Source organism: Alexandromys fortis, unplaced genomic scaffold (assembly GCF_014885135.2).
Source record: "Alexandromys fortis isolate MF-2015 unplaced genomic scaffold, M_Fortis_MF-2015_v1.1 scaffold_7, whole genome shotgun sequence".
Taxonomy (NCBI): domain Eukaryota; kingdom Metazoa; phylum Chordata; class Mammalia; order Rodentia; family Cricetidae; genus Alexandromys; species Alexandromys fortis.
The window spans coordinates 1,824,005-1,848,579 of NW_026067920.1; the positions used below are offsets into that span (position 1 = coordinate 1,824,005).

At 41.5% G+C, this 24,575-nt stretch overlaps 1 protein-coding gene across 6 annotated transcripts in view; it reads left to right on the top strand.

The window, feature by feature from the left end:
• The window catches only part of Kiaa0232 (KIAA0232 ortholog), a 60,346-nt gene that overhangs the window by 24,903 nt on the left and 10,868 nt on the right, over positions 1–24,575 (top strand). For 2 of the 6 annotated variants that reach the window (XR_007591423.1, XR_007591422.1), the window contains exons 3-7: positions 6,088–6,222; positions 16,248–16,314; positions 17,214–17,295; positions 19,306–22,597; positions 23,867–23,943. Coding sequence is in view for 4 of the 6 variants with exons in the window: in XM_050140930.1 (XP_049996887.1) it covers positions 6,088–6,222; positions 16,248–16,314; positions 17,214–17,295; positions 19,306–22,597 (3,576 nt within the window). In the remaining 2 variants the exon portion in view is untranslated. Of the gene's footprint in view, positions 1–6,087; positions 6,223–16,247; positions 16,315–17,213; positions 17,296–19,305; positions 22,598–23,866; positions 23,944–24,575 lie in introns of those variants that run through there. The other 4 variants (XM_050140930.1, XM_050140928.1, XM_050140929.1 and 1 more) reach the window with 3 other exon arrangements.

Here is a 24,575-nt window from a genome sequence, read left to right on the forward strand (position 1 = left end):
CCAACAGTGCAGAGCTCATGGTAGTGGGGATGCAAACTTTGGGCTACTGAAGTTAAGGGGCCACTGAGGAGACAACCACTGCTGGGGAAAGATGTAGACGGTAGGAGTGGGTCTAGCTGAAAATTCATTTGTTTAGAATTTCCTGTTTCTTCTTGCAGCAGGTATTAGTTCTTCTAAACAATGGGATGAGAAGTTAGTGGATTTTTAGATATCTTAGCTTCTGCCATAATTTCCATTCATGAGTGCCTAGAAGTCCAACCAGAACTGGCTTGAGGGGAAGTCACCCAGCTGCACGTCCAGAAGTAGGGCTGGCCCTTGCTTGGTTTGATTCCAAGCTCTGATGGCACTGGGGCTTCTCCTCTGCTTCTCCGGCTGCCTCCTCCTTTCAACTCGGTTTTGACCTAGCTCCTCATAGGGGTAGAGGTTGATGACACTGGGCATCATGTTCTCACACACCATGCAGAACCGTGGAGTGCTCGTTTCTGGCTGTTCTCATGCCTCTCTTGAGCAGATCCTTGAAGGTGAGCCCTGCAACTTTGCTTTCAGCCACCTAGGGCCTGAAGTGGGGCAAAGGTGTGAAGAAGCAGAACCTATTTCAAGAATAGGGGTCAATGGGGTGTGCTTTTCAAGGGTATATCTTGTCCGTGCTGCTTCCCCATTGCCCTTACTCTTCTTTCTACCCTGCTTCCCAGATGCTAGTATGTAGATGCTCCTATTGCTATACTCTTTTATTATATTCTCTACCTTGCCATGTAGTGTGAAAACAATGAAACCTGCTACATGGTGGTGGCACATGCCTTAAATCCCAGCACTCAGGCAGATCTGAGTTTGAGGCCAGCCTGGTTTTCAGAGCGAGTTCCAGGACAGCTAGGGCCACACAGAGGAAACCCTGTCTCTAAAAACAACAAACAAAAACCGATGAAACCAGCCCACTATGAACTGAAATGTCTCAAACTATGAGCCAAAATAATCTTTCCCTCTTTCAGGATTTTTCTCAGGGGTTGTGTGTATGTGTTTACTTGTCACTGCGACAGAAAGCTCATGGAGGCATACTTGTTATCTTTTTATCAACTGTGCTCCATTAAAAGTCAACTGGTTAACACTGAATAAAATCAGGTATGTTTCTTCAAAGTCCTAATCTGGAAGACAGAACACAGTTATCAAGTTCCAAAAGCAGATGAGACAGGAAGAATTCCCCAGGTAATCATCTTATTTTTTTAGCAGCTGCTTTTCTAGATACACTGGTGAGGTAACATAAGGTTAGGGCTTTGATTGACTTCTTCCTACTGTCTTCTATCAAAATGAGATTGGGACCTGAAGAAAGAAAAAGAACATGGTATTCTAAAATACAGCTGGTGTCACTGCTGTCTGCTGCTAAGCATCCAACCCTGCCTCCTACATCTTGTTAACAACCTCCTAAAGAACAGAAGCCCAGTGAGTCTGAATGAGACTGTGTTCCCCTTCTCCCCCTGCACACACACTACTACCCACTTCAGGCCCTAGGTGGCTGAAAGCAAAGTTGCAGGGCTCACCTTCAAGGATCTGCTCAAGAGAGGCATGAGAACAGCCAGAAACGAGCACTCCACGGTTCTGCATGGTGTGTGAGAACATGATGCCCAGTGTCATCAACCTCTACCCCTATGAGGAGCTAGGTCAAAACCGAGTTGAAAGGAGGAGGCAGCCGGAGAAGCAGAGGAGAAGCCCCAGTGCCATCAGAGCTTGGAATCAAACCAAGCAAGGGCCAGCCCTACTTCTGGACGTGCAGCTGGGTGACTTCCCCTCAGGCCAGCTCAGCATTAACAGTGGGGAGGGACATTTATATTCAGTATAAAATAAAAGTATTTTAGGTCTTTTTATGTTATACTGTTTTAAAAATCTGATGATTAGTTCAGTGATTTTAATAAAATACTACCATGAAGGGTAGTATGTGCAGGGCCTGGGTTCTATTCCTAGTACCAAAATTAAACAAAAGTTTTACAATGTGAATTATATCAGTGTTAACACCTGATCTTAAAAGGTGGTCTGTGTGGGTATGTACTTAGATCTTTGTTGTTTGTTTGTTTGTTTATGTGTGTAGGTGGGTATGTACTTAGTTCATTTATTTATTTGTGTGTGTGTGTGTGTGTGTGTGTGTGTGTGTGTGTGTGTGTGTGTGTCACAATACATGTGTGGAAACCAGAGAACAACTTGCAGAAGTTGGTTCTCCTTCCACATGTGGTCCCAGGTATTTAGCTCAGGCTGTCAAGTTTAGCAGCAAGTTTCTTTACCTGATGAACCATCTCACTGATGCTCCTTTTGTTTCTGAGACAGTCTGACTATAGTCCAAGCTGGCCTGAAGTTCATGATCCTTCTGCCTCAGCTTCCTAAGTACTGAGATTACAGTTACGTGCCATGAAACCTGGCATCTAAGATGGCATATCTTATGTGTTTCTTGCTAGATTTGGGTTTTTCTGTAAAAGAAAAAAAAAACTCACTTTAACAACTGAATAATTGGGAATAAGTTGCTTTTTTTGTAGTGGTCTTATTATTTTACTTAGACTGGCTTGGAACTCCTGGGTTCAAATCATCCTCCTGCCTCAGCCTTTGAGTATCTGGGACCACAGCCCTTCATGACCGTGCCTGGATTGACTTATTGGTTTTCTGGAGTAAGAAATGCTAACTTTGAACCCTAATCAGTCAAATATTATCCTCCTCCCAAAGAATTAGTCATACTTGGTGGAGAGATGGAATCTAGGACCTCTGTTCTAGAGCCCTGCAGCTATGGCCCAGCCTACAAAGCCCATTCTCACTAGTATAGATATATTACACAGACTCATTACTTAATTAGATTTAAATTTTTTATCTTAGAAAAATTTTCTATACTATTTCCTTAAATTATGTATTCTTTTGACCTTCAACTATTTTCAGTCAGACTCTCTACAGAACATAATTTCTGTGCCTTGTGAAGCCCACTGTTTCTTCTGCATAATTTGCCCCTTCAACTGGCCAGATTTCTAGTCAGTGTGTATTTGCCTTAGTGACCATTCCTTCTTGGAAACCTTTGTTTATCTCCCAGACCAAGAAGAGAACATCCATCTTCAGTATTTCCTTAGTGATTGCCATCCCAGAATGGTTGGCTTACTTCTTCCTGCTAGACTGCACATCTCCCAACAAGTAGAGTTTATGTTGTGTTCTTTGTTACACCTAATGCCAAAGTGAAAACCTGCTGGTAAGAGGGTGACTCTTTCTCCAGGTACACACAAAGCCCTGCCAAACAGGAAACCTGAGGCTGTTGCCAAGTACCAGGTTTGGTGGAGATCCATAGGCTGCCTCTTAATTCTGTCAACTTTCAAGCTTTGAGTGTAATGCTTCTTTTGATCTTTGAGTATGACTCTTAAGACAGTATAAATGATAAAAATCTTACTTTGTTTCTTGGGATCATATTCATCACATTTCTTCTCAGATGTGTGCGCGTGTGAGAGAGAGAGTCACTAAAATAATATCATACTGTAGTTAACTACTATATTACCATAGCATTCCATGCCAGACCACTTCAAATTTCTTTAGTAGCTGTCTTGTCCTATGTCTGCATGACCGTGACTTATTTATCCATGTTTTCCTATTTGACATTTAGGTTATCTCTCCTTGTAAATGGAGACTGTACCTTTGTTTCCCAACCACCCTGATGGAAATAATCACACAAAACTATATTAATTACAACACTGCTTAGCCAATGGCTCAGGTGTATTGTAGCTAGCTCTTACATCTTTTACAGCTTCTTTTTTTTAATTTTTTTTTTTTGTTTTTCGAGATGGGGTTTCTCTGTAGCTTTGAAGCCTGTCCTGGAACTCCCTTTGTAGACCAGGCTGGTCTCGAACTCACAGAGATCCGCCTGCCTCTGCCTCCCGAGTGCTGGGATTACAGGCGTGTGCCACCACCGCCCGGCTTAGCTCTTACATCTTAATTAACCCATTTCTATTTTTTTATATTTTACCATGAGGATCTTGGTTTGTTACCTCTTTCTCCTTCAGCAGCTACTTGGCATCTCTCTAATTCTGCCTTCTTTCCTCCTCTGTCTGTGCTTGAATTTACTTCCTTGCTATATTCTGCCCTGCCATAGGCCAAAGCAGCTTCTTTATTAACCAATGGTAATAAAACATATTCACAGCATACAGAGGGGAATCCCACATCATCTCCTTGTTTGCCATTATTGACAACAATATAGTCAACATAGATTTGCTAAATTGTTTACATTAGTGATCAATTCCTCAAGAATTCCTAGTAGACTTAAGAGATCAAAAGTACATGCTTAAGATGTTTAACATTTGCTGTCAAACTGTACTTCATAAAGACCACATGTCCTTGTGAGTTTGCAGTTTGTACAGACTGCTGAGTGCATGTCACCTAGGCTGAGCTGTAATAGATTTCAGGGTCTGGATGCTCATTAGGAGCATCTCACCTCAGCCCGGGTAGAACTAAGCTCCATCGTTTCCAGTAATTTGCAAGTGACTCTCCTGCATGCTCTTTTTATTTTATGTGAATGGATGTTTTCCTTCATGTATGTCTGTGCATCAGTGCATGCCTGGTGTTCACAGAGTCCAGAGGAAGGTAATGGATCCCTTGGAACTGGGAGTTACAGAGAGTTGCGAGCTGCCATGTGGGTTCTGGGAATTGAACCCAGGTCCTCTGAAGAGCAACCGGTGCTGTAAACCACTGAGTCATCTTTCCAGCCTCACTTTTTTTTTTTAAATATATACTGTGAACCACAGAAGCTTAGAGTATTTTCTCTTTCTTGAAGAAGCTTTGAGTCAACACTGTTAAGGCTCTGACCTTTGTTCTTGTTACAGAACACAATCTGTCTCTAAAATATATCATAGATAAGAAGTGTTGGGTCTCAGATGTAGTCTAGTTAAACACAGTCAATAAATGGAAACGCTGATCATTCTCATTTGACTAGCAGCATTGTTTCCTTGGAAAATGGAAATAACATCATTTACCCCCCCCCCAAATGAGTTCTAAAAATCTGTCCAGCAGATGACTATTACAGGTTCTGAGTATGAGAGGCACAAAGGGGTCATCTGCTTCCACTCATATTTGGCAGCAAAAGAGTTATTTTTGTGTTTTGGATCAAAGTGAAAATTGGGTTGATGGTTGATGGTTTGTGTTTTGCTCTTTAAAAAATGGTTGGAATTTATAGTTGTGGTTCTTTTCCTTCAATATCCCATGCCTTTCATTTGCTTTTCTCTATTTCCCGAGACCAGTGCCCTTCTGAATAGTAACTTCCTTTATTCAGTCATTATCTGCCCTGCCAAGTCTTTTCACATCTTGTCTTTCTACTGTTTTAATCACTTTATCAAATGAAAGACCTCGCAAGCAAAACAGACTAGCAAGGTGATAGAAAATAATTCTGTAAGTTTTTGCTTTAGGGAAAGAATTAAGTAAACTTATATTGGGTTATGATATAGCCAGAGAATTTGTAAGGTGGGTAATGGTCAGATACAAAATTATGCAGATGCTACTGTGACTTCATAAGTGCTCTTTAAAAGCACATGGGAAGACTAACTGAAGCACACTCAATTTTTATTTTTACTGAGTGACAATACAGTAGCTGGTGTTCCTTCCCACCTTCTTGCTTTTGAAATTGTGTTTAGATTTTTATGCTGGTGAATATAAGCCAGGGAAGATAAGCTGGCAATCCCTGTAAACTGCTTTATACATGTTGGGTGTTCTTAAGACAGTAAGGTAGAAAAATGAAGATTTAACCATTTAACTGATAAGCCATAAAACCTTACCATAGCCTGAATACTCACTGAAACTATAGCAGAAACTATGGGAGACATTTAGTGTATAGTATAGAGTTTCTATTGGGTTTCAGTTGCATTTCTGTTTACGCTCAAACATGAGTTGATTTGCCAGTTTGCATATCTTACCACTGCAAGTCGGTTCTGGAGAAGAGGAATGAATAATCTAAGCAGACTCCAGTAAGTGCTGGGTTCTAATGCTTATTTTTAGTATTGGTAGGAAATGTATGTGTAACCAGTTGTGTGCAGGGCTCCTTAAACTGATTCTCCAGTCTTAGTCATCTAACCTGGTGAAATCTCATTGCAGGAGAATGACATCTTGGGCTGGGAGAAAGGAGCTTATAAGAAATGGGGAAGGAGTAAGAAGAAGTGCTCAGATCTAACGCTAGAGGAGATGAAAAAGCAGGCTGCTGTCCAGTGTCTGCGCTCTGCTTCTGATGAAGTAAGTTTATGTTTTCTAATGCTTAGGGGGAGCGGGTTTATACAACAGCAATAACAAAAACAACCTAGAAATAAACTACTTATCTCACTATTGAGAGGTAGACATTTTTACTTTATAAACTTTTTCAGTTTATAATAAATAAAATAAATAAATAAAATAAAATAAATAAAAATAAAGTCTTGAGATTTTATTTTGTTCGTTTTTTTTTTTTGTTTGTTTGTTTGTTTGCTTTGAGATAGGGCCCTATGTGTAGCCCTGGTTGATCTAGAACTCAGTATGTAGTCTAGGCTGATCTTAAACTCACATAGATCTGCCTTTCTCTGCTTTATGAATGCTGGGATTAAAGGCATAACCACCATGCATGGCCTTACATTTTGTTTTATAAAATATATTTTGCACATAGCACTCTAATTAATGAATACCACATTGTTTTAAACTCAGGTCCTTGACTGCTCAGTGAGAGCTCTGCTACTGAGCTATATCCCAACCCTGTGTCTTTAAAAAAGAAAAAAAAATCCTGTTGTTATTTTTAAATGCATTTCATCAAATAATATTTCAACAGCATAGTGGTCACTGCTAGATAGTTCACTTACTCTTGATTTTCTGCTGTGCTGGTTGGAATACTGTGTATATGGTACTTTATGTTATATGCGTGCTTATTTTGGATATATCCCTAGAAGTAGGTTAGTATTTCTTATGCCTTGAGTACAATATTTAAGATTCAGATCTTTTTTGTTTTTAGTTTTTTTTCTAGAAAATTAGTTTATTTTTAAGCTTTTTATGTCACATACAGTCTACACTAAATTTGCTTTAGAAAGTAATCATCTGTTTAAATAAATACTATCAGTTCTTACTTTGTCACCACTCTTAACGATGAAAGCTCTGAAATTATAACTACTTGAAATGGTTGTGCGGTGAGATGGTACAGTTTTTAAACACTATTATAATGGAAGGTTGACTTGAGAGAGTTCCAACCTTCAAACTTCCTTCCTGAGCCAAAGGGTCCTGTGCTCTAATACTGTGCTAGAGTTTGCTTCAAACTGTGGAGTTTACTCATCTGACTGCATCTGTTGCAGGGGCTTTTAATACTTACTTAGTCCACACTGTCTTCTTACCCCACCCCCCACTGTGATCTTAGCCAACTCCCAATTGTCTGTGAAACCTGCTTTCCTGCTGGGTATCCCCCATACTTGTGCATCACCCTATGTCACAGCCTCTAACCCTAGATTTCGATTGTTAATTTGACTGTGCTCTTTGGAGCCAAGAATGAACTGCCTGCCCGCCTGCCTGCCTGCCTGCCTGCCTGCCTGCCTGCCTGCCTGCCTGCCTGCCTTCCTTCCCTCCCTCCCTCCCTCCCTCCCTCCCTCCCTCCCTCCCTTCCTTCTTTCCTTTTATTTTTATTTTTTTTTTTTTACCTTGGAGTGCCTATCAGGCTGAGTTCTGAATATAGATGCTATTGAATTTCTCTAGAACTAAATAGAATATTCAGTCTTAAAAACTTCTCCTGTCATGGAAATCCTCTTCTGAGCTCTTTTTTTTTCTCCTCCTTCCTTTTGACTTTTTAATTCCAAATTGCCCAAAGTTGTTGCTCACACACCACATCCACTGGGCACAGGAATTTAAAAACTGTAGCTTCTGTGGATAGTCTAGTGACTTCCCTCCTGTAATTAGATACTGGCAGAAGCAGCTTTAGGAAGTAAGTATTTGTTTTGGCTTAGGGTTTTGGAGATTACAGTTCATCATGGCAGCAAAGGCATGGTGTGGAGGAGATTGTGTGGGGTCAGGAGAACTTGAGGCTTGGTTTGTTAGCTTTTGGAGGATTGGGATGCAGAGATCTAGAGCAGAGGTTTGGCCAGGCTAGAAGCCTTCAAAGGCCTGCTCCTAAGTACCATGTTCCAAAAGCGCCATAACTTTGTAAAATAGTGTTGCTAACCTGGGAAATTTATTCACACATTTGATCCCCTGAGGCACTTTCCAGAGGCAGTCCGTAATATGTGGTTCTCTATCATAGGTACCATTGCATTACTCAAAGCAAGAACATCATTCATCTAGTTTAAGAAAAATAGAGTATATATAGGGATGAGATATAGGAATGTCTCACTGAAACCGTGGGCTGAAAGTGTAAAGGCCCGAAGAGGGTCCTGAACTAGGAACTGTGAACATCAAATAAAGCTATTGTCCCCAATGACCTAAAGTCTCCCATTGCCATTCTCTCCACTTGGGGATCTTCCTTTTCTTTGTGAATTCCAGCTTTAGCATAAATGTGTTAAAGAATGGCCATTCCAGCTCCAGCTCAGCATGATTGCTGCAGTATCCAGTGCTGGTCACTTAGAAAAAGAATCTTGGGGCTGGAGAGATGGCTCAGTGGGTAAGAGCACTGTCTGCTCTTCCAGAGGTCCTGAGTTCAATTCCCAGCAACCACATGGTGGCTCACAACCATCTGTAAAGAGATCTGGCGCCCTCCTCTGGCGTGTGAGTATGAATGGAGGCAGAAAGTTGTATACATAATAAATAAATCTTAAAAAAAAAGAAAAAAAGAAAAAGAATCTTACAGGCTGCGAATGTGTCCACTTGTATTGTGATGAAGTATGGTGATGGACAGAGAACAGAGAAAGATGGTGTGATTAGACGGTCACAGAAGTGGATTGATAAAGTGATTGGAGCTTGTAAAGGAATTGGTGAGCATTTCAAAAGTGTGAAGTACCTGTCTGTATGCTTTCTTCACATGGTGGGAATTGAGACCACAACCACTAAGTCCAGGACCTGAGAACACTCAGAGCTGCTGTGCTGTCCCAGCCAACTATGCCTGGAGCATGGCCTTCTCTTCCTAGGCGCCCGGGTGATATATGAATGGGCTTTCTGAGAGTCTTTGGCTTTCTTCTGAGAAATTCTGAAGGATTGGAGGGTTTGGAGAAGAGAATGATAACAGTATGACTTAAATGATGATTATAGCTTATGACTGCTGCCTAGAGACTGGACGATGGTGATGCTGGCTAGCTGGGGTAGAGTGCAAACTAGTGAAATAAGAACCTGTGTGGAGGCTGGGGGGCATGGGTTGGAGAGCATCCTGTACTACAGTGAGACTGTCTGAGAAAGCAAAATGAAGCAACAGCTGTCACAGTGACCCTGTGGCAGATTATAAGAGCTAGTTGGACTCTGTATCGAAGGCAGAGCTGACCAGATTGCATGTAGGGTAGAGAAAAGGCAAACAGTCTAGGGTATGACAAAGATCTGTGGTCTGAGCACCTTCGAGAGTATTTTCCTATTACCAGAGAAAGGAATCCCAGGAAGGCATCCATCTGCGTGGCTGGGAATAAAGAACTCCTGGAGTGTGGGACACCTCCCTGAGAGTGTGAGGTGCAGGTGATTACATGACCAGGCTTGGTTAGCTGAGTTGCTTGTGGGCCTCCGAAGCTTTAAATAGTAGAATGCTTTCGTGCTGCTTATGTAGCCTGGAGCTTCTCTTCCAGAAAAGGTGGGAATCTGAGGTTTCTGCTAACATTTCTGATCTTTCAAATGTTGAAAAGTGAGGACCCAAGAAAGGAAACAAGTGGAAGAGGCTGTTCTAAAAACCTACAAGTTCAGTGAGCAGAGAACATAAAAATAAGCCTATGTGGGATTACAGTATGGGGAGCAGGATGAGGGGCAGTAAAAGGGGTTCGAACCTTTTACCCTCTTCTCCCTTCCCCATGCTTGCGTTTATTGCTGCTTATGATTAATTCACATGTTCTTCAGTCTCATGTAAATAGCACCATTCTGTATTTGTTTTACAGCTTTCTTTTAAATGTTTAAAATTTTGTGCTTATAGCCATTCTCTTCTTTCATTCTTAGTTATTAGTAATTGTTAGCTTTGGGATATTTTCTTAATAATACATCTTCCAACCTTTCCATTGTGTTCTCCACCTCTTGTATATTTTCTCTTTCTCTGTGTGTTATGTTTTGTTTTGTTTTTTGAGGTAGTATCTCACTACACACCTAGTCGCTCTGACTGTCCTTGAACTCTCAGAGATCTACCTCTTCTGCCTCCCAAGTGCTGGGATTAAAAGTGTGTTCCAGAGGCTCTTATCTATTCTTTGTGGTACCTTTTCCAGCCTGCATGATGAGGCATTGGGTCACTAGATTGAAGTCTTAGATTCTGGCATTTGACAAAAGCTATGGACCTGGCCAGGAGGAAATGTAAGCATTTTCTGTACAGCAATTTTCATGCAGATTAATGATCTTCCCCAGTCATACTTCATAGATGAAAATGTCTGCTTCAGCCAGGCATGGTGGACCATGTCTATAATCACAGCATTTGGGAAGCTGGGGCAGGAAGCTGGTGAGTCTCAGGTCAGCTGGGCTATAGAGTAAGACTATCTTTAAAATAATAATAAATAAATAAGCAAGCAAAATACCATTTTGCAAAGTATCTATTCCAAGCCCTGCTTTGAAACCTTGACCTTTCTTATTAAAGGGACAGTGTGATATTAATGAAAAGTATTCAAGAAGCTCAACCGAGAACCTTCCAAGCTTCAGACCTGAATCATCAGAGTTTAGATTTTACTGAAGACTCACAAATATCTGAAGAGAAAAAGAAATGGTCCAGTAATAAATCGGATATTTTCCTATGTGTTGAAAACAAAATCTGCTTATGTTTAAAAGATAACATAAGGCAATACGAACATTAGAGAACTTAATTCAGGTTAAAATCTTTTCTTCTGTCTGTTGATGGCAGAAAGAATTAATAGCTCATCTGTCATCACACCTTGAAACATGTTTAGTGAATTCTTGTGCCTTTAGGCAAGTCCAGCCTGTAGCCCAACACAATCATAGAGTACTTTGATTTTGTGTAGTTGTTACTCAAAGCTCTCAGTTCTCTAGGGTGAACTTTGTAGATGTTTGTCTTGTGGCAATGGTAAAGGGTTCATATCATTTCCCTATTGAAGAGTGAAGCAAAACAGAGTTGCCTTTTTGTAAGCTTTGATTGTGGTTTTGTTGTTTGTTTTGCTTTTTTGTTGGTGTTTATGTTTGTTTTATTTTATTTATTTATTTTTTTTAGAAAGAATTTCATTGTGTAGAACAGGCTCCCCTCAAACTGGGCATCTTCCTATACCACCCTTTTGGTGGCTAGTGTTAACGGGCATGTGTCACCATGCTTGGCTACTGGTATTGTTTTATCATCACATATAGCAGATGTTTTGAGGGGTGGGGAAGGTAGTGCTGGATTGGAACCTAGGGCCCACAGGCACCAAACCCCTGAGCTGTGTGCTGCCCCAGACTGAACCTTTCCTCCTCGCTGTCTTCTCTGCACCACCCCAGCAGTATACAGTCTGTGCCCTAGACCTCTGTTCTCCCTGCATGCAGCACGTGTTCATCCAGTGGGTGCTTCGCTCCTGATCTGAGCCATTTCTAAAGAACAGATGATGTAAGAGCTGGAGGTACTCTGGAAGTCCTCTTGTGTTCAAAGATGGGAACTGTCATCCTCACTGGGGCCTTAGAGCAAACAGCATTTTGGTTTAGATTTTAAAATCTTGTTCTACTTCTTGGCCCTGAAGGCAAGAGTTTGTGAGCACCTGCTCTGTGTGCTCAGTCTCCTCAGTCGGTGGTCGTCCGCTTCCTAGCTTACCACTGACAGTTCTCAGGGTTTTTTGTTTTTGTTTTGTTTTTTGTTGTTTGCTTGTTTGTTTGTTTTGGTGTTGGTTTGTTTTGTCTTTTGAGACAGGGTTTCTTGTGTAACAGCACTGGCTGTCCTGGAATGCTCTCTGTAGAACAGACTGGCCTCTGACTGACAGAGATCATCTGCCTGCCTCTGCCTCCCAAGTGCTGGCATTAAAACCATGCATCATAAATGCCCGACTGACAGTTCTAAATTTTATAAAGATTTTTTAAACCTTCAGACGTTAAAGTGTGAAGCTGATCCTTGATTCTTTAATATACTGTTATCAGTAGCCATTCTTTTGATACCTTACCTGAGTTTCTTCCCATTTCCTTTCCAGCTCTGCTGTAGAAGTTACAGATTCTAATCCATAAATCTATAAGAGAACCCTGTACAGTATGGGACTGAAACTGCTATACTTAATTTCAACTCTGTAGGTTAGCAGAATTTGCTGGGAACTTCTGCTAGTCTTGTTTGTGGTTCCATGCAGCTGTAATGGGGTAGCAGTGATTTCTGTCTTCACAGGACTGGTGCTTTAGAAGGCATGGTCTGTGGAGCCTGGAGCTGTCATTCTGGAAGCATGTATCCACATTACTAATGTGTTTTTATTTGGGAGGGCATGCTAACGAGCAAGTGCTAAACAACTTGCTTCACTCATGGTTACCAGAGTAAGGGACTGCCTGCCGTCTAGCACTGATGTTCTGGAGAGACTGAAGACAGTCTGGGCTGTGAGGTATTGGGCTCCATTGAGAAATCATGCAGGAGGATGATCCAACAGCAGGAAAACAGCAAATAAGAGACAAGCTACTTTCTTACATTTTAACCATGGCAATAAATATGAGACAATCTTAATGGAAGGCTTAGAGTATGCAGCTGTGGCACTGGGAAGAGCAGAGGAATGAAGAAGGTGAGGGACCCACCAGTATAGGAAATCTAATAATCAGCTACTGCAGGTGGTCTTCCAGTGTGGAAACTGAGGCTGGGGTAGGTCAGTGGCTTATGTGGAGTCACATGGTTTACCATAGCTTTAGACCCAGATCTCTTTGAGTTAGTTCACTGTGCCATGTTCAAATGGAAGTTAAGGATATGTTTTTATATTGGGTGTTCCTGAGTTGGGCTTGGGGTTTACCCATCTCATACTTGCGGACTATCCAGTCCAGTGAGTTCTCCATGAAAGAGAAGCTTAAGATGCTTAACACAGCTATGAAGTCTTTTGGTATGGAGAAGGAGACAATGAGGAGACCAGGCCAGTCACCTCTTCCTGACTGATACGGCTTCAAATTGAGAAGCACAGGAAACATGGGAAAGAATGGGAGATGTCTGAAAATGCTGTGGGCCTGAGAAGCAAGGCACAAAGGAAACCTCCCAGAAGCAGCAGTACAGTAACTGTATTCTATGATAAGCCTTAGTTTACAGCAGAGTAACAGACCTGACCTTGTCACGCAGCTACCAGCAGAGGAGGCCAGAGGCACAGACCAAACCAAAGAGACTGGGCAACAGCCTACAGGGTACTTTGTTAGTCTGCTAGAGGAAGCCTTGCTGTCAACTGGACTGACACTGCCCATGCCCCAACTCAGCCTCTTAGGCCTGCCTCCCAATCCACATCATCAGACACTGAGGCAGTTTTGAAGGACAGCATACAAAATTTAGAAATGACATTGATACTTAAGTAGCCTGGGTGATATGGGCTCTGACAGGCGCATCACCTATGTGAGTGTTGAAAGAACTGGGGGTATTCTTGGGTTTAGAGAGCTAGAGCAATAAGCACATCCTTTGATTCCAGTGTGTGAGGCAGGGCAGGAATTCAGAGCCAGGTGTGGAGACCCAAGCCCAAATCTATCCCACTTAACTATGTTCCCAGAAAGGTAAGAGATACTACCATGTGACTTCTAGGAGGACAGGTCCCTATTCTCCATGTGATCTGCCTGGCATGTGGACTGCCTGAACCACTTGCTTACTGGGTGAGAGTTCATGATTGTCCTGTGCATGTCCAGCTGTGTTCCCAGGGGCTACCTTCTAAGCAGCTCTGGAAACATGACCATCCTGCACTTGGCTCTCCACTGTGCTTTCGAGAGTGCATTTGCTCTGCAGAGCACTTTTTACACGTTTGGACATTTGGTGGTGAGGAGAGGCCAGGCAGAGTGCCACAGCAGAGCCACAGCATCTTCTCTCCATAGGTGTTCCTGTGGGAGTTCTAGAACACAGGTACACCCTAACCTTTGTGCCTTCTTAAGATGCTTTAAGCTAAGTCTTTCCAAAATGCCTATGGATATGTAGACTACTAAAATATAATTATTTGAAAATTTTAATAGTATATTATAGGTAGAAATGGAGATGAAATTTCTTAGTAACAGTTATAAATGAACTTTTTAGAATACTTGCCAGCATACAATGGTTCAATTGTAATTTGGATGCCTTTATGTTTCCCATTTTACCATTAGGATACCATGATGGCCTAATGGTTTTTAAAAAATAATAACTAGAGTGAGTTTAATCTCTAGTATTATAAAAAATATGTATGAATATGTGGTGGTGGTATGTGTGTTTCTCTGTGTGTATCCATGTACACATGTAGGATAGCACCATAGCTAAGGAAAGAAAAAAAAAGAAAGGTTAGTAAAGCTTGATGTACACATTGAGTAAGAAGTGAGGCACTGTTTCTTATGTTGCTTGTAGTATTTGAAAATAGATATTTTACATATGAGTATATACATATATACAAGACTGTATACATACATACACTCTATGATTTGATGACAGTTATATGTGTATTGCTTTCATGTGTAACTAGTTGTGTGTCTGTGTAGTTTATGCTAACTACAAGATAGCATGTATACCTTGTTCACAGTTTGCCATGGGCATTCTTCAGGGGTAGGAAATGCTAGCCTATTTTAGAAGTTGAAAGGAATTTGGTAAGCAGTCCCCAGAGGCTCCATGTTCTGCATTGGCAATAGCTCCAGGTTTGCAAGCAGTGACATAGGCTTGTTGTACAAGACAGTATGCGGCGTGTCAGCTGACACCCGTGTTAGTTTCAAGATCCTGGAGAATGGATTATAATTGCCGGCCTCATCACACCTTGACTATTATGGTAAGCAGACCTCAAAGGTGAGGTTGTGCAGCCTTTCACTGTTGACCGTATTGTCTGCGTGCTTTTCAAAGCCGTAAGTAAGAGGCAGCTGTCCTCTGACCTGTTTTCCCCCTTTCCCCTTTCCCTCTTAAAGTCTGGGACATTCTGTAGATAGAAAGTAAATGTGAATATTTATAGTTTACCTTCCTAATTGTAATCTGTTTCTTGTCGCTAAAACTGTGTGAGGGGGCTTTTTTCTTTACAACATCTGCCACACTTTGCTGAGTCATTTTGAGTTCAGCGAATGGGTGAAGTTTATTTTTAGCCCCTGGAGGCGCAGAGCAGAGGCAGAGGCTCTGGCGGCTCTTCTGTGTACATCTATCCAGCTGTGTCCTTTCAAAGACACAAGATTCCAACCCAGACATAGCTTGTCCCTGAGTAAATACAAAGGTTTTAAGAAACACTCTCACTTTTCTGTCCATTGTACAGATCTATCTTTTTTCTTGAAAAAAAAAATAGAATTTGAAATGAGTGAAAGATCATGTGCCCTGCCTGTTTCCAGTGCACATTCCTCTGAAGCTTGACTCATTTTATCCTCAGTTCCAGATCCTCTTGTGCCCTCTGTATACACATACCTGTGGAGCTTGTGGGTGTCTGTTCTCTCCTTGCACTGTGTCAGTCCTGGCTATTGAACTCAGGTTGTCAGTCTCGGTGGCAAGCGCCTTTACCATCAGCTGAACGATCTCACTGGCTCTTGCATGTCTTTGTAGAAGTATAGTTGTTCCTGTCTCTTAAAATAACCTAGAACTTCCAAGTGTGCTTTCTGCTGGAGTCGTGCAAGTTCACTTTATAAAGGAAAAGAGATGGAGAAGACAGGAAAGGAAGGACAGAAGAGCTCCTACTGTGTTTTCTTGTAGGCTATAATCTCCTAGAGGACTAAGGAGGTTTTGTAATCTTTGTGTTGAGTTTGTACAAAACCATGATTACAAAAAACAAAGAGACTTGGTGCTGTTCTGTGGGCAACTGACTTTTGTCAGATGATGGACACTTAGATCGGCCTTATTGATCAAGAGAGATACCATTCTGGGAGCTACACTCATATTGTCACATTTTATTAGTAAGTCCCACTTACTGTCCTTCATTAGTAAGATGCTTACACTAGGTTGGTTTTACAAGTGGACTGTTTTTGAACTCTGGGGTACATTTAAGAATTGATAATGTATTCCTTTTGGAACACGGAAGACTTGTGGTCCTTGGTATTAATGTAAAATGCCTGTTTTCTCTGCACCTGTTGGTCAGCTGACTCTCTTCTGTCTCATACAGAGCTCTGGAATTGAAACTTTAGTGGAGGAACTCTGCTGCAGACTGAAAGACCTACAGAGTGAGCAAGGTGAGTGTGCTGGGGCAGCCACTGCAGCCGTGCAGGGTACTTCTCAGTGCAGTGTGTGTCTCTAGGCTGGCATTTCTTATCACTCTCAGCTCTGCAAGAGGCTTCAGTGAGGTCATTAGTGGCCACATGGGAAATCCCTGCTCCCAAAGGTGGGCTGTAGTCCACGGGTGCCCTCTCAAACATGAAGGAACCTCTGTCTTCATTGAGTGGTTTAGGTAGGCCAACTTGCCAGGCTCATTCAATCACTTGGGTTCCTAAGTGCTCTGCAGGACCTCAGGAAAAGGCTGCATTTAGCCTAAGGAACCTTGTTCCTGTCCTTGTTAAGGTCACTGTGCAGCATACAGTCTTGCAGCCTTCTGCTATTCTGCTAAGGAAAGCTTGTTTTCAGTTTAAGGCAATAACTTGGACCAAGCTAACTGGCTAGCCTTTGTTTCTGTTGGCACTGAAGCACAGCCTGTGCTTACTTACATGTTAAGTCACAGATCTAACTGTAGTGAAGTATTTTCTTTACAGATTAGCATTAATCAAAATGAGCCAATACAAAGGCCATGACTCAGAATTTTGTGAGAAAATATTTTTGGAATATGAACAGATGTTCACTCCTTCTGATCTAATTAATAAGTACACAGGGAATGCCAGGCTCTCAGTATAGAGCCTCCAGTGTGACTTTGTGATGAGATAAAGGACTCTCACTCAGCCTGCAGCCTGGTGCTTATGAGGCCTAGCCAGCTTGTGCCTTCTGTACACTCAGTAGATTGGTGTTATACACTGGTGTGGGCTTGTCTCTCTATGCCACAAAGGCTTGTATCATATCTAATTAAAGTTTCTTAAATGTTTTAAAGCATAGTGTTTATTAACTGGATATATGATAATTTTTTTATGAATTTTGTTTTTAACAGAAGAGAAGATTCACAAAAAGTTAGAGGGGTCTCCCTCTCCAGAGGCAGAATTATCCCCTACAGCCAAGGATCAAGTGGAAATGTATGTAAGACTGTACTCAATATGAACTTCACATTGTTAAAACCAGACTTATTACTGCTACATGGCTTCTATGCCTGACATCTATATGATTTCTTCATTTAGAAAACACATTGAGCACTTAGTTGCTTGATACTCTTGAGTGAAAAGGGAGGTGGTCTAGTTTTATACTGTGCATCCAGTCAGTATTTATGGAGTGGAGGAAACAGGGACTGCTTACTGAAGCCACTTGTAGCAGCGCCTTTGAAACTGACATGTGGTCTTTGAGACAGCTATAAGAAGTCATTATTCCTGTACACAGACAAGAAAACTGGGTTTCCACTATCTCCTGCATAGGATCTCATCAGACTTGTTTTCTGTCTCTTTTGTTCTTCTGTATAAAATAGTCCATATTATAAACAGACTTTCTTGCTATGCATTTTATTTTAATCTCCTAATCTCTAATAAAAAATTGCATTTGTTTGATTGTATTATAAGTATAACATTCTCAATAGAGATCAGAAACAGTATAAAAAGTATAAAACAGTACATTAATCAGTTCCATATAATGAATTTATCAGATTCATTATCAGTTGTTACTAGAATTAATTTTTTAATAAGTTATTAGAATTAATTCATGAGTTTCTGCATAGACTTCTAATGTGACTGCTAGAATGTTGAAAATTATGTATGGGGTTAGAGAAATGATTTCAGCAGGTAAGATTACTTGCTGCTTTTCCATAGGACCTGAGTTCAGTTCCTAGCACCCGTGTCAAGTGGCTCACAACCTCTTGTCACTTCAGCTCCAGGGGGATCCAGTGGATTCTTATGACATACAATCACATACACACATACATATAAATAAAAATTAATTTAAAAAAATAAAATAATGTATAAAGCTTTTAATAATTTGTACTATACAGCTTTAATACAGTCACATTCAGCATCTTTGTGAACATGGCCTTTGTCACTTAATGTTGTCTTTGGAACAGCAGTACTCTCAGGAGCCAGCATAGCTTTAGACTTCCTTTGGGGATATATTCTGCTCTCAAGTCTTCAGTCTTCAACAACTGCCAGTTTTTATAGCAATTCAAAAGTATTCCCTCCTTTTCCATGAGTTTCTAAGCATATCCAGGAGTTATGATTCAGTCAGGCTTTCATGCTAGAATATAGTATGTGTATATTGTCAAGTCTCACACCTCACAATCAATGCTCACTAAACCCAACTGTGATCCCTATCTCTGATTATACCAGTATCCTCATTACTGAGCACTTAAATATGACCATCCTTACATTCCTGAGAGCCTTCTTAAATTTCGAAGCTCCGTGCTGTTGCACGAGTAATATAGCAGGAGTGAGAACATGGAATAGGTTCTGACTCATTTCCTGTACTAGTCCTTCCTGCTCATGAGATGGATGGACACTGTTCTTAATCCTGTTTTGAGCCACCGAGAGATTATGCAATAAGCCAAAAGGTGCCTAGAAAGTAAGTAGTAGAGCCGGTTTAGTCTCAGGGGATATGGCTACAGAGCTTGTATTCTTAAGTCATTTGCTAAGCTGCTTTCAACACTACTTGTTTCCACTATTGTGAGTTTAGTTATGTGTTCACTATTTTAGAGGGAGGAAATAGACTAAAATATCAAATAGTGAGTGACCACAAGCATTGTAAGTGACCAGGATGAGGTTCAAGTTTAGACATTTCCTATCAACACAGTACATTCTTCCCATTACATTACTTTTGTCATTTCTTCCTAGTTGAAATTGGAGCTCTGACAAGTGTGCTGTCATACATATTTTATAATATTTGCATAGTGCCTCTCACAGTCTGAGCAGTGCTAAAGTGATTGATTTGTGGGACTGTCTTTAATGCATAGCACAGTTTACTGTTTGGTGATTCTTTTTAAATTAATGGTTTGTTGATTTAATGCTAACATTAGTGAGCTGAAGTGCTGCCTCTCAGGTTGCCATTGCTGTCTTTGTGTAGATGATAACTGTAAAAAGTGGCTTGCTTTTGAACTTTTCTTTGTTTTGCAGGTACTATGAAGCATTTCCACCACTTTCTGAGAAACCAGTTTGCCTGCAAGAAATCATGACTGTGTGGAACAAGTCCAAACCCTGTTCTTATTCTAGCTCCTCTTCATCATCCACAGCCCCACCAGCAAGCACCGATACATCTTCTCCAAAGGACTGTAATAGTGAGAGTGAAGCCATCAGAGAAAGAAGCACTGCTGCCTCCATCTCCATGCATGAGAAAGCCCAGAGCAGGAGCAGACATGAGAAGGAGAACAAATTAAGCAATGGCACCATCGAAGAAAAGCCTGCCTTGTACAAAAAGCAGATCCGACACAAACCTGAAGGGAAGATTCGCCCTCGCTCGTGGTCATCCGGCTCTAGTGAAGCAGGTTCAAGTTCAAGTGGTAATCAGGGAGAATTAAAAGGATCCATGAAGTATGTTAAAGTTAGACACAAGGCACGAGAAATTCGAAACAAAAAAGGGCGGAATGGGCAAAGCAGGCTGTCGCTAAAACATTGTGAGAAGGCAGAGAGAAGTGTCCATGCAGGTGGTAGCAGCAGCAGCAGCAGCAGCAGTGGATCCATCAGGCAGCTGTGCAAGCGGGGAAAAAGACCAGCAAAGGAGACAGGGAGGAGTGACTCCGGGAACACTGCAGTGAAAGATCTATATGTGGAGAGCAGAAACAACAAAGAGTACAAGGAAGAGCCACTGTGGTACACCGAACCCATTGCTGAGTATTTTGTTCCTTTGAGTAGAAAAAGCAAACTAGAAACCACATACCGAAACAGGGAAGATACGAGTGCTCTGACAGCAGAGGCAGTGGAAGACTTGTCTGAATCCGTGCATGGTCTGTGTATCAGCAACAGTAATATCCATAGAACATACCTCGCAGCAGGTACTTTCATTGATGGTCATTTTGTAGAAATGCCTGCAGTTATAAATGAGGATATTGACCTCGCTGGGACCTCATTATGTTCTCTACCAGAGGACAATAAATACCTGGATGATATTCATCTTTCAGAACTAACACACTTCTATGAAGTGGATATTGACCAATCCATGTTGGATCCTGGTGCCTCAGAAACAATGCAAGGAGAAAGTCGGATTTTGAATATGATTCGACAAAAAAGCAAGGAAAATACAGATTTTGAGGCAGAATGTTGCATAGTGTTAGATGGTATGGATTTGCAAGGGGAACGTGCAATATGGACAGATTCTACCAGCTCAGTGGGTGCTGAGGGCTTCTTCCTGCAAGACCTTGGCAATCTGGCTCAGTTTTGGGAGTGTTGTTCATCTAGTTCTGGTGATGCTGATGGAGAGAGTTTCGGAGGAGACTCTCCAGTTAGACTCTCTCCTATCTTGGATAGCACGATACTCAGTTCACACGTGCTTGCTGGCAATCAAGAGCCCTTTTCCAATATTAATGAAGGATCTGGTATAAACTCTTGTTTTTCAGTATTTGAAGTGCAATGCAGTAATTCTGTTTTACCATTTTCTTTTGAAACACTCAACTTGGGAAGTGAACCTACAGATTCTAGTGCTAATATGCTGGGGAAAACACAGTCTAGATTGCTAATATGGACCAAAAATAGTGCCTTTGAAGAAAATGAACACTGTTCTAATCTTTCAACAAGAACTTGTAGTCCATGGTCTCATTCAGAAGAAGCACGCTCAGACAACGAGACACTAAACATTCAGTTTGAAGAATCAACACAGTTTACTGCGGAAGATATTAATTATGTAGTTCCCAGAGTCTCATCAGATTATGTAGATGAAGAACTTCTAGATTTTTTGCAGGATGAAACTTGTCAGCAAAACAGTAGAACTTTAGGAGAAATTCCTACATTAGTTTTCAAAAAAAGATCTAAGCTAGAATCTGTGTGTGGTATTCAGCTAGAACAAAAGGCAGAAAATAAGAACTTTGAAACTACACAGGCATGTAGTGAAAGCAGTCCACATGGAGATGGCTACAGCTCAGGGGTTATTAAAGACATTTGGACAAAGATGGCAGATCGGAATTGTGTGGCTGCAGTAGAGACAGAGAGACCTGGGGAGGAGTTGTTCTCCACAGATGTAAATAACTACTGCTGCTGTCTGGACACTGATGCTAAGATGGAAGCCTTTCAGGAGCCTAGCAGGGCTGTGCAGAGATCAGAGTATCATCTCTGGGAGGGGCAGAAGGAGAACCTGGAGAAAAGAGCATTCATCTCTAGTGAGCTGTCCAAGGTGGATGGCGGTGATTATACCACACCCTCTAAACCTTGGGATGTGGCCCAGGACAAAGAGAACACATTCATTCTTGGAGGAGTTTATGGAGAACTCAAAACGTTCAACAGTGATGGGGAGTGGGCAGTTGTACCACCTGGTCACACAAAAGGGAGTTTATTACAATGTGCAGCCTCTGATGTAGTGACAATAGCTGGTACAGATGTCTTTATGACCCCTGGGAACAGCTTTGCTCCTGGTCACAGGCAGCTCTGGAAGCCCTTTGTGTCATTTGAACAGAATGATATGCCGAAGAGTGGGGAAAATGGATTAAACAAGGGATTTTCTTTTATCTTCCATGAAGACTTGCTAGGAGCCTGCAGTAACTTTCAAGTTGAGGATCCTGGACTTGAATATTCATTCTCTTCCTTTGACCTAAGCAATCCATTCTCACAAGTTCTCCACGTAGAGTGTTCATTTGAACCAGAAGGGATTGCATCTTTCAGCCCCAGTTTTAAGCCGAAATCAATTCTTTGCTCTGATTCAGACAGTGAAGTTTTTCACCCCAGAATATGTGGCGTTGACAGGACACAGTACAGGGCTATACGAATCTCTCCTCGAACTCACTTTCGCCCAATTTCTGCATCTGAACTATCCCCTGGAGGAGGAAGTGAGTCAGAATTTGAATCTGAGAGAGATGAAACAAATATTCCCATTCCTTCTCAAGTTGATGTATTTGAAGACCCACAAGCAGATCTCAAACCTCTAGAAGAAGATGCAGAGAAGGAAGGCCACTACTACGGGAAATCAGAGCTCGAGTCTGGGAAGTTCCTGCCCAGGTTAAAAAAGTCTGGAATGGAAAAGAGTGCTCAGACATCACTGGATTCCCAGGAGGAGGCAACAGGGATTCTTCCAGTAGGAAAACAGAATCAGTGTTTGGAATGTAACTTTAATGAATCTCTGGAAATAAATTTAGAAAGCTCAGCAGTAAACTGTAAAATAATGGCACAATGTGAAGAGGAAATCAATGATTTTTGCAGTTGCAAAGCAGGTTGTCAGTTCCCTGCTTGTGACGATAATCCAGTGTCTTCAGGACAACTGGAAGAGGTATGTGTCAATATTGAATAATGGATTTGATCAGATAAAGAGTAGCCTTATCAGCCAAGAAAAGTGAGACTGAATTACTGGAAAATTAAATATTTTAGAATTTACAATTCTTAATTTATGCTTAAGGACTTAAATCAATTTGCTATTTACAGATCTGAAGTGCATAATTGACTCTTGCATGGAAATGGCAAAATAATTCACAGGGTGCAAAGTTCTTATGTAATATGTGTGCATTATGGGTAAAGCATAAGACCTGTGTGTAAGTGTTGTAGCTTTCAGAGTTGGGGAGCCAGGATGCAGCTCCGAGTAAAGAGTGTTGGTTGGCTTTACTATAGCTGTGTATTCCATGTAAAATACCTTATATCTTGACACTGTTCTCTAAAGTGTGTTGTGGTTCATGTATGAGTGAACCCATGGTCCAAATGAAGTGACATGTCTTCTCCAGTGCTCTGGAGCAGGTAGTTTCATGTGGAACTGTTGGGTGAGGTTAGTGTCAGTAATTTTGTTAATGGAGTCATCATACCCCTTGAGTATATTTCTAGGAAGTACTTTGAAGTTAAATTGACTGCACCAGACTGACAGCAATGAGCTGTTCCACGGAAAAGCGGAGCTACCTGCCTGCTTTATTTGACAATTAGTTGGCATACAGTGCCTGGCCTTTTTCCAGAATCAGATTGTTAAGCGGAGTTGGAGACAGTCACAAGTCATACCCTCCTGATCCAGATGGATATGTGTTGTCCTTTCATTTGTCCTGCTCACTGGCCCCCACCCATCCTGTGAGGCCTTCACATCTACCTTCTCCACTGATACCTTCCTGAATCCTCTTCAGTCCTCAATCCCACCTCATATCGGAATTAATTTCTCCCTTTTCTTAATTTACTTGCACCTTCTGTCTTTTTTTTTTTATTGTGTTTTCTATGTCTTGTGAGTTCCTCACCTTTTTTTTTTTCTTTTCTTTTCTTTTTCCAGTACTTGATTAGTGGCTTCTATGGCTGAGCACTGCATTAACTTGTTCAAGTCAGAGTGCCCAGGTGTGCAGCTGCTTGCCTTTTGGTGGTTGCAAAAGCCTCAGTGGGAACTTGAGAGTTGCTGCTCTAGTCAGCATGCTTCTTGGTCCATAGAAGACCAAGTTTAATCCCCTTGAATCCTTGAAATCTGAATTGCTAAGGAAAAACCAGCAATGTTGTTAGCCTTTATGTGTTGTTGTGTTGCCCCCATTTTTCCTCCGTAAATGTTCCTTTATGTACTTTGTATTTCACCTGGTTCCAGATTGGGAAGAAAATGAGAAAGAAAATGAGGAAAGAAGCAAGATCCCACCTACTACTACCATATTCCTTCGCTTTCTAGTATGTTGATGTATTTCCGTGTTCTCAGAATTCTGGGTTTTTTTGAGAGGTCGTATCTTGCAGCAGATGTATGGGGACATCTTGAGAGTGGAGCTCACTTCATAGGCTGACTTGAGGAACAGAGTAGAGAGTACTTGAAGGGACAGTTTGGGACCAGGCTGAGACTAGATCTGTCTACCCCATCATAATCACCAGGTCAGTTTTAAGGAGTTCCTAAGAGATGCCTTTGCCTAAGTGGAGCCAGTCTCTGGAGGGCATAGACACCACTTTAAGGTTGCTAAGATTCCTTCTGTTTCAGTGCAAGAGGATGAAAATACAGAGTTTCCATAAGAGTTAGCATTAAGGACCATAGAAAGAATAGGGTTCAATTAAAAGTTAAGTCAAACCGGGCAGACATGATTTGGATGTCTGTGTGTGCCTGTCACTAAGGGAAGAGCCCCAATGAATGAGGTACCATCCTTGTCTGAGCAAAATTCAGTCTAGGCAAGAAACCCAGTTTATAAATCACATATCTTAACTGAAATGGGCAGTTCATATAAAGTCAAAGGAGAGCATACACACAGTGAAAAGGGCTCCTCCCACCAGCCCTCATTAGTGCTAGTTGTGATGAACCCCACCAGAGTGTTTTCCAC